The sequence below is a fragment of the Scyliorhinus canicula genome, chromosome 7 (assembly GCF_902713615.1).
Source record: "Scyliorhinus canicula chromosome 7, sScyCan1.1, whole genome shotgun sequence".
Taxonomy (NCBI): domain Eukaryota; kingdom Metazoa; phylum Chordata; class Chondrichthyes; order Carcharhiniformes; family Scyliorhinidae; genus Scyliorhinus; species Scyliorhinus canicula.
The window spans coordinates 104,320,175-104,330,427 of record NC_052152.1 but is presented as its reverse complement, the minus strand read 5'-3'; the positions used below and the strand labels follow the sequence as shown (position 1 = coordinate 104,330,427).

General features: G+C 44.1%; 1 protein-coding gene across 2 annotated transcripts in view; it reads left to right on the top strand.

Moving 5' to 3' along the window:
* Window positions 1-10,253, top strand: part of wdfy2 (WD repeat and FYVE domain containing 2) — a 65,863-nt gene that overhangs the window by 710 nt on the left and 54,900 nt on the right. For both annotated transcript variants that reach the window (XM_038802587.1, XM_038802586.1), the window contains exon 2: window positions 6,787-6,854. In XM_038802587.1, coding sequence (XP_038658515.1) covers window positions 6,787-6,854 — 68 coding nt within the window. The remainder of the gene's footprint in view (window positions 1-6,786; window positions 6,855-10,253) is intronic.

Here is a 10,253-nt window from a genome sequence, read left to right as displayed (position 1 = left end):
CCTCCTCCCCCCCGCCCCAGTCTCCTCCTCCCCCCCCCCCAGTCTCCCCTCCCCCCCCCCAGTCTCCTCCTCCCCCCGCCCCAGTCTCCTCCTCCCCCCGCCCCAGTCTCCTCCTCCCCCCGCCCCAGTCTCCTCCTCCCCCCGCCCCAGTCTCCTCCTCCCCCCGCCCCAGTCTCCTCCTCCCCCCGCCCAGTCTCCTCCCCCCGCCCAGTCTCCTCCCCCCCCGCCCCAGTCCCTCCTCCCCCCCCCAGTCTCCTCCCCCCCGCCCCCGTCTCCTCATCCCCCGCCCAGTCTCCTCCTCCCCCCGCCCCAGTCTCCTCCCCCCCCACCCAGTCCTCCCCCCCCGCCCCAGTCTCCTCCTCCCCGCCCCAGTCTCCTCCTCCCCCGCCCAGTCCCCTCCCCCCGCCCCAGTCTCCTCCTCCCCCGCCCCAGTCTCCTCCCCCCACACTCTCCCCTCTCCCCCCCCCCCCCCCCCCCCCCCCCCCCCCCCCCCCCCCCCCCCCCAGTCTGAGGGGGCACATTATTGAAACTTACAGGATACTGCGAGGCGTGGATAGAGTGGACGTGGAGAAGATGTTTCCACTTGTAGGAAAACTAGAACCAGAGGACACAATCTCAGACTAAAGAGACAATCCTCTAAAACAGAAATGAGGAGGAATATCTTCAGCCAGAGGGCGGTGAATCTGTGGAACTCTTCGCCACAGAAGGCTGTGGAGGCCAAATCACCTGAGATAGATAGGTTCTTGATTAATAAGGGGATCAGGGGTAATGGGGATGAGAAAAATATCAGCCATAATTGAATGGCGGAGCAGACTCGATGGGCCGAATGTCCTAATTCTGCTCCTATGTCTTATGGCGAGGGGGAACGAGTTGGGGAGATAAGGGGTGGGGCGAGCAGGGATGGGGTGCCGAGTGAGGCAGAGTAGGAGAGGTGGTCTGCTGTGGACCAAATGATTTAGCTAAATGTAGTTTTTTCTGCACTCTACTCGGTTGCCCAGTTTCTCCACTATCATTTGATATGAAATGAAGCGTTAAAGGTGAAGCTTTTCATGGGAAGCTGGAAGTTTTTCTAACCGTCAAATCTGTTTATAGCTCATGTGGTCGGGTTCTGAGAGTCAGGTAGCCAAGTGGAAGGAAGTTGTTGATACTGCCCTGAAATGTGTCTTTCACTCGTGACTTGGAAAAATCATTCATCACTTCCAAAAAGTTAACAGTTAAAATGCTGGCTGGAGGAAGGCCACTCATGCATTTCTCAAATGTTATTCTGTTCTCTTCACCCATTCTTGTAAGTATTCTTTCTGCAAGAACAGATCTCTGATTCCAACAGGTTGTGGTCTTACTCTTTGCTACCTTAACATAGAACATAGAACATTACAGCGCAGTACAGGCCCTTCGGCCCACGATGTTGCACCGTTCTGTGAAACCCTTCTCAAGTCCTTCTACACTATTCCCTTATCGTCCATATGCCTATCCAATGACCATTTGAATGCGTTTAGTGTTGGCGAGTCCACTACTGTTGCAGGCAGGGCATTCCACGCCCTTACTACTCTCTGAGTAAAGAACCTACCTCTGACATCTGTCCTATATCTATCTCCCCTCAATTTAAAGCTATGTCCCCTCGTGCTAGACATCACCATCCGAGGAAAAGGCTCTCGATGTCCACCCTATCTAATCCTCTGATCATCTTGTATGCCTCAATTAAGTCACCTCTTAACCTTCTCTGTAACGAAAACAGCCTCAAGTCCTTCAGCCTTTCCTCATATGATCTCCCCTCCATACCCGGCAACATTCTTGTAAATCTCCTCTGTACCCTTTCCAATGCTTCCACATCCTTCCTATAATGTGACGACCAGAACTGCACACAATACTCCAAATGCGGCCGCACCAGAGTTTTGTACAGCTGCAACATGACCTCATGGCTCCGAAACTCAATTCCTCTACCAATAAAAGCTAACACACCGTACGCCTTCTTAACAACCCTCTCAACCTGGGTGGCAACTTTCAGGGATCTATGGACATTAACGGAAGTGATTTTATTTTTTCCTTGAATTGTACAGCAGACTTTTTGAAGCATGGGCTAGACTTCTTGTATAATGGAACTTTGTTCCTGTGCCTCAATGGACTCCTCTCTGACTGAGAATGCTGGGAATTTGTGACGCGAGTGATTTAGTTGCAGATATTAGTTGAGAGCACACTGAGTAGCAGGATTGGGGGTTCACCTCCTCTGCTGGCTGCCAGTTCAGTGCAGCTCTCAGGGAGTGGTGCCTGGCATTTTCAGTGAAACTGAGGCCCTGTCTTCCTACTCAGGTAGACAGAAAAGATTCAAACAGCACAATTTGAATGTTGGAACAGAACACCGTTCGGCCCTTCGAGCCTATTCTGCCATTCATTTCGGTCATGTCAGACTTGTACTCAACTCAATGGACCTGTTCTGTATCCCTTATTCAATCTAGTCTTGAAAACAGCAATTATCTTAGTTTCTACGGCCCAAAACTAGGTTCCAATTACTACATTTTGTGTCGCAAACGTGCTTTACCTCCTGAAGTAGAGCAGACAGGTCTCATCACCTCCTGGCCACCACTCTTCCCTCAATCAATGCAACCAAATCATTTGTTAATTTTTCTGTTTGTGGGAACTTGCTGTGCTCAGATTGCCTGCTGCATTTCCCGACATAATAGACTACTGCTCAAAACCAAATCAGTTGAATGTAAGGTGCTCATGGACGTCCTGAAAATGGGAATAATGTATACAGATGCTGTATCTTCCTTCTGATGTGAATTTCCAGCGTGTGCATGACATATAGATTTGGCCCTTTTTGAAATGAGATGTTCTCGAAAAGTAGCAGCCAGCGGAAGCTTCCGTGGTTTCCTGAGCCGGTAATTCGATCTCGCACTGATCCAAAGCTAACTTCTTGATTGAGGAATCCAGAGCCTGAAATAAAAATTCACAAAAATCCTTGGTTGCATTTTCCTTGTTTTATGCTAAACTAAAGCTGATTCCCAAGAGCACTCGCACCCAGCAGTCATAGCTGAACTGAGCCACCTTTGAAGTCGATAAAGTGATTCACATTATGTGACAGGAAGGCTGCTTCCATCTTTATGCCAGCTGGTTGGGTTAGTCCTGTATAGCAGGAGAATCTTGTGTGCACCCACAATCCACACCCACCGGATGGATGTCATCCCAGAATTTTGAACTGGAGCTCTGACCAAGCCAACAGTTTGTCTGACAGTGAGATAACAGGTGTCCTATTCCATTTGAAGAGGAAGAATCCAATCGGTCTGCAGCAAAGCTAAAAATCCCTAAAGCAATCACCTTTACATCAGTCAAAGAGCACTGAGCAGCTTTGATCATGATTTGTCAGTGTTATTCTCCATGCACCATGCTCTTTGCCTGAGGTTGCTCACTGCACTCTGTTCAACTTTTCCTGAGTTTCTTTGTACTGATTCCTTGTGATTGATCACTCTCAAATGGTGGACCTATCCTTCAGTTTACCTCATTGGGATGCAATACACATTTCTACTTTTACTGCTTTTTGCATGGGAAGTTCTAGAGTCGAATAAATTGCTGATTTCTGATTTGTTGCAAAAGAACCGACAAACTGTGTTTATAAAATCTTACAGCCTTTGACCCAGTGTGACTGCTAGTTCTTTGAAAGGGTGTCATGGTGGCGCAGTGGTTTGCACTGCTGCCCCATGGTGCAGAGGACTTGGGTCACTGTCTGTGTGGCGTTTGCACATTTTCACCGTATCTGCGTGGGTCTCACTTCCACAACCTAAAGATATGCAGTTTAGGTGGATTGGCCAGCTAAATTGCCTCTTAATTGGAAAAAAAATGGAGACTGTAAATTTTTAAAAATATATATTTTTAAAAATGAGTCCTGCTGATGTGTTCTTTCCCCAGAGCTGTGAAAGTGTCACCTTTTTCTTGCGTTTATCCAATTCCCTTTTAAAGATGTTATTGAACCGAATTCGACCTCCCTTTCACATGATGATTTGTCTTTTTTTGAGAAAATGGCAGCATTATTAGAAGTCTAGTCGTGTTTCTGGATTTTCTCGACAAGTAAAGTGCTTTTTCTGCCCTAGGCAGCTGACAGCATTGGGACAATTGAACCTGGGGGCAGAGTGTAGGAAATAAATATCCAACATAGTCTGTTGAAGCATTTGTGAAGCTGGCTCTCAAGTAAGACATTGGTTGGGATTGAAACATGTAAAGCAAGTATATAGATTGAAAAAGGGAGTCAATTAGCTATTCTCCAAATCTTTATAAAAATTGAAATCTGTTTTAGTGAAAGCCACGTGACCTCATCGGTTTCTTCTTTGTAAACCAAATAAGCTATACAGAGGGACAGACATTGGGTTCTGATTCAGTTTACGGAGACTTATATTCGTTGACATTTGCTAGATGTTTTGGAGTTACAGTAACAGTTAATTTTAATCCCCATCTGTACTTTTTTCAGATCTGGAGTGAATGTTAGGGTGATGAGAGTGCTTCTGTTGCTACCTGCTTCTTACAAACAAGATTACTGAACTGTCATTCAGCGATTTCAAGCCCAAACTCATGGAATTTGTTTTAATTGGGCTATTTATTTCAGTCTCATATTGCACTCAAAACTAAATGAAACAGTAGGAAGAGGATGTTCACTTTTCAGGTGCTGGTATTTTCGGACCAAGGGAAACTCGCACCCTTGTTGCAGATGTCGAGTTCAATGAATTAAGTTTGTTCCTCTTTCCAAAAGTCTGCAAAACAAAGCCTGAATAATCAGTCGAAGTTGCCAGGGCAGTGTCCATCAAACACTGTTTGTTTGTGGGTTCAAAGTTAAACTTTGCTGATATTTAGTCATTTGTGTGCTTGGATTCAGTTGTTGAAGAGTTTGAGGGCCTGGAATTCTTTTACTTTTCATCCTCATTCTCTCAAGTTGTTGGCTTTTATGGTGAAGTTCCAGAGCTTTGTCTGAGTCTAATTTTGTCACCATTTAAAAATCAAATATTCAAGGCGTATGCAGTGGCATGGAATGGTAGAATGTACGTTCACTGTCCATTTTGGTGGAGATGCTGACTTCAGTTGTGTTTCTAAACCATCTCCAAGTTTCTCTCCTGTGCCTCTTGCAGTCAGTTCAGAATGCAATTAGTGTAGTCTCTCACTGTGCCTGTTGGGTGGGGTGCTTGAGCCAGTGAAAAGGAAGGAACGCTGATACATGTTCAAGTCGTGATGGTATCAAGTCACCTTTGTACTATAATAACCTTTATTGTCACAAGTAGGCTTACATTAACACCTCAATGAAGTTACTCTGAAAAGCCCCGAGTCGCCACATTCCGACGCCAGTTCTGGTACACGGAGGGAGAATTCAGAATGTCCAAATTACCTCACAGCACGTCTTTCGGGACTTGTGTGAGGAAAGCGGAGCACCCAGAGGAAACCCATGCAGACACAGAGAATGTGCAGACTCCACACACAGTGACCCAAGCCGGGAATCGAACCTGGGACCCTGGCACTATGAAGCAACAATGCTAACCACTGTAATAGCTGGTGGAGGTTGTGGGTTTAGCAGGTGCTACGGTGGAAGCCTTGTTGAGTTACTGCAATGCATTCCACATAATACAAATTTCAGCTATAGTGTGGTTGGGGTCCTGATCAAGTGGACTATGTCTCTAACCAATTGGTCCTCATTGCTTTCCTGCCACCCGTGTGACTGGGCTTACACTTGCTACCTGTCTGCTCATGGGTTATTTTGGGTTGAGTGCTGTTACTTCTCTTGCTTAAGACTAGCCCAAAAATTGCTGAACTTATTCATCTGGGACCTAAACATTTAACCAAGCTCTCTCTCAGACCTACAGTTTCTCTCGCTTCTTGATGGTCATTTTGTAACTTCCGAATTTCCTATAACTTTGGCATGTCACCTGCTGAGTAGCAGCAAGGAAAACTAAAAACATTTTCTCTTTTGTCTCCTCCCTATTGGTCAATAGGTTTAAGGCTAGACTTTAGTCTTGGAATTTAGACATCACGACCTGTGCCTTGTATTCAGTTACAGACACAGCTCACTCCTTGTATATTTATTCTCTGTATGTTAACAGCGGTGATCAGTCTCTCATCTCTTGCGTTTTCCCTTTTGATGAAGAACAGGACATCATATTGTGTGAAGTACAATTGCTCACTGCAGCGAAATCCATAGACATCATCTTTGCTGCCCAACTGGGCAGCAGATTGCTGAAGGAGGTGGTGTCTCACCAGAGACTTGATTTAAGCTTGTTTCCTGCAAGAGGCACCTGGAAATGTGTAGCTTTTAATTGGTGCTTTGTTAGCTCAAACAACAGAACAGCTAATTTCAACTGATACCCTATGTTGACCCTGATCTTTCATCTGGGTGTTGGAATTGCAAATTACCAATGATTATATAAGCAAGTTAAGGGAAGCAGAATTAGCAATTTAAATGTGTGGAAATGGCACATGAACACATCCCAGAATTCATAGCAAAGGGATACCATTGTGATGGAGGCCTTTACGGTCACAGCATTGCCTGATGCTCGAAACAGTTTTGATGGTGAAATCCAGTCTTGCAATATCTTGATTTTGGGAACCTGTTTTTTGTCCTGCTCCTCAGCCAGTGTGAAGGTGTTGACTTGCTAGGGGTTGGGTATGTGGAATGCATATGCATAAAAATGAGAGGTAAGCCTAGTTCCAGTAAGTGTTTGGAGAATTAGAACACCAGCAGTTTCACTTGCTTGTTCCCTTTTATTCAATGAGTACATGACGAAAAATCAAAGTAATGCTCTATTTTTCCTTTCCCAGGACAATTCGTGTGTGGATTAAGAGAGACAGTGGTCAGTACTGGCCAAGTGTTTACCACTCAATGACATGTAAGTACATTTTGCATAAAAAGGAGAATGTGTCTGGAAACACTTGGTCTGAGTATTAATCAGCATGAAATGAGAATTAAAAGAATACTTCTGGGAAAGCTCAAAATCCTATTTGTGACCAATCCTAATATCAAAATTGAATTATAAACTTGGTTCTAGAAGTGTTTTTCAAATAAGTGTTGACCTGGCTTTCCAAACAGCTCGAACTGTTATTTCACTCTTGCGGTAATATTTCTCTCAACCCTCTGATAAAGCATAACGACAAGTTAATATACTTGTGGCCATCCAATGCTCAAACCAAGTGATGGTCTCTTCTCTTAGGATTTGGAAACAGTTTAGACAACATTTGAAGCTCCGTTCCCTGTCTTCACTGGCTCCAATTTGTAATTTTTTTCTTACCTTCTGGACTGGACCAAACATTTAAATCTTGGAAAGCGAAGGGACTTGAGCATTTTGTGGAGGGGAGGTTTGCCAGTTTCAGAGAGCTGGCTGACAAATTTGAGCTACCCAATTCTTGCCTTTTTGGTTATTTTCAAGTTGCCGATTTCTCTGCGTGGTTTTCCCTTCCTTTCCTTTGGCTCCATCTTCCTCCTTGTTGAAGAGGATTTTATCCTTGGATCAGCCATATTTCCTCCCTGGATCCATCCCCACTGAACGGGGTGGGGGTGCGATGGAGAAGTGAGCTGTGTCTTATACTTATTTAGGCTTGGTGGGAGGCCCTTTACAGGGTCAACTCCACGCCATCATGTGCCCGGTTAATTCAAGGTGTTGTACAGGGTGCACTTGACCAAGGTAAAGATGAGTGGGTTTTTTCCCAAACATTGAGGACAGATGTGATCGCTGTTCGTTTGTCACAGCTAACCACGCACAGATGTTTTGGTCCTGTCCCATACTCGGCAGCTTCTGGGCTTCCTTTTTTAGTACAATGTCAGGGATAATCAGTTAGAGGTCCCGCGTTGAACTCAATGTTTCTGCCTAATTGGGCGCCTTAATATAATTCTTACACTTCAAATTCACCGTCGGGGGTTGGTGGAAAGCTTTTACCTGAGATGGCAGCCATTTATTTCCTTTTTTTTATACGATCTAGACACTGTCAACTGTTTTGGGGGGGGGGAGGGGGGGGGGTGGTTCAGTTATAAGTTAATTGTGTGTTTTTGTTTCATATTCGCTTGTAATTTCTTGCACTCCTGCATTCTTGTTGGTTGTTTTGTATTATATAAAACTTCAATAAACATTAAAAAAAGACTATCCAAAGCTCTATTAGATTTATTAAAAGTATAAACTAGCAACAGTAAGTTGTAATATTTTTGATCATGATGGCTGCCTGATATTAAAAGGATATTTGCAAACATAACTTTTGTGAGCTTCTTGATACATGTTTCTTTGAGGATCACAATCAGATACCCTGCTACTTGAACTCTGCCAGTCTATTTGTTGAACTGTTTGCTCGAAAACATCACAAGAGTAGTTTAGATTTCCTTGAGCTTTATTTCGCTCTTGCCCCACTTCAATTCATATATGTTCATTTCCTTCATAGGAACCTGCCAATCTATCTCCAGCTTCTCACCACCCGATTTCTACTCCTTGGGTCAATGCTTATTGAACCTAATTAGGTGCTGTTATTTCTTGGTTTGAAAATTGCCGTTGTAAAAACCGTGATCACCTGAAAATCATAAAACCTTGAAGCCCATGTAGCAGTGTTTAATCTTTGAAACAGCTTCCAATTAGTCCCACTTCCCCATCACCACTCTTCCCTCCTTTCAATCCAGCAGTGTCTCTCTTTCCTCCCAGGTTCTTGACCATGTTGTAGAGAGCAAAATGCTCTGGAAATTAATGGAGAACTATTGACATGTGTCTATATTGTCAGTAAATCATCCGGTAGTGTCTAAAGAGATGTAGGAATTGCTGACTGTGTGACCTGGAGGCAGGGAGAATTATCAGATGTAACATGGATACAATGCAGTATTGCAGCTGAGAGGATGAATAATTTATTTCCCCTGGCATCCCTGAGTTGTCTGTTCATGGTCAGAAATGTATTCACATAAAGGAATACTTCACAGCTAAGTGCTATGATGGATTTAACCTTCAGTATTTCTCGGCTTTGGCTGTTGTCTACTTTAACCTCCCTCCTTGTATCTGCAGGATTGAGCACCCTCTTATTTGTAGCGTGAATTCTAAAGCAAAAGGAAATTAAAATGAGTAATCAGTCTTTGCCTGCACTAGCCTGAACTTGAAATATGATATTGTTAATTGATCAAACATATTCCTGGGCTGCTTCGATGTGGTCTTCCAGACATCAGATTGAAAGTTAGATTGAAGCCATAAAGTTCATTTGTTTAATTTTAGCTCTTTGTTTTTGTTGCAGTTTGAGTTTTGTCGTTTGGGGTGGGGGGTGGCAGTCGTACATTGCTCCAATGTACATTTCAATGGGTAATTTCTTATTCAATTTCCCATCTTAGCTCAGTGGGCTAGGCAGCTGGTTTGTCATGCAGAACAAGGCCAGCAGCACGGGCTCAATTCTTGTACCAGCTGAGAATTCTGTGCACCCGAGCGGGCGTCACCAGAATACGACGACTAGGGGCTTTTCACAGTGACTTCATTGCAGTGTTAATGTAAGTCTACTTGTGACAATAAAAAAAAATCTTATTATTTTCTGATTTGTTGAGAAAGTAACTTAGTGCAGAGTAAAGACATAGTAAAGTTGCAAAGGAAAGATTATGAAGGAAATCCAGGGTTCTTGCTTGTCAGTGCTATCCCACAATATGCAGAAAAATGAGTATGTGAATGACTTTATGCAAACGTGATCTCTTGCTTTTAACCCCACCCGTTTTCAAATAGCAAGTTGTCAGCCGAAAAGTGCTGCCTTGATGAAGTAATGGGTGGGGAGGGGCAGATGTTTGGTATCTATACTTGTACTTAAGTACAAATTAAGGAGAAAACTGGAACTTGTGGCTTGGTGCAGAATAAAAGTTTTATCTGCAGTTAGACCATAAGATATAGGAGTAGAAATAGGCCATTTGACCCATTGAGTCTGCCCGCCCTTCAGTGAGATCATGACTGATCTGACCTGATGATCCTCAACTTCACTTTCCCATCTTATTGTTGATTCCCTCACTGATTAAAATCTGTCCTTCTCAGCCTTGAACATATTAAACAACGCAGCCTCTGCTGCTCTTTGGTAAAGAATTCCACAGATTCGCTACCCTCTTGAGAGAAGAAATTCCTCCTCATCATGTCTTAAATGGGCGGCTTCTTACTCTGAGATTATGCCGTCTGGTCTTGCATTCTCCCACAAAGTAAAATAACGTCTCAGCCGCTACCTTGTCAAGCCCCCTGAAAATCCTATATGTCTCAATAAGGTTACCTCACATTCTTCTAAGCTCCAATGAGTACAGGCCC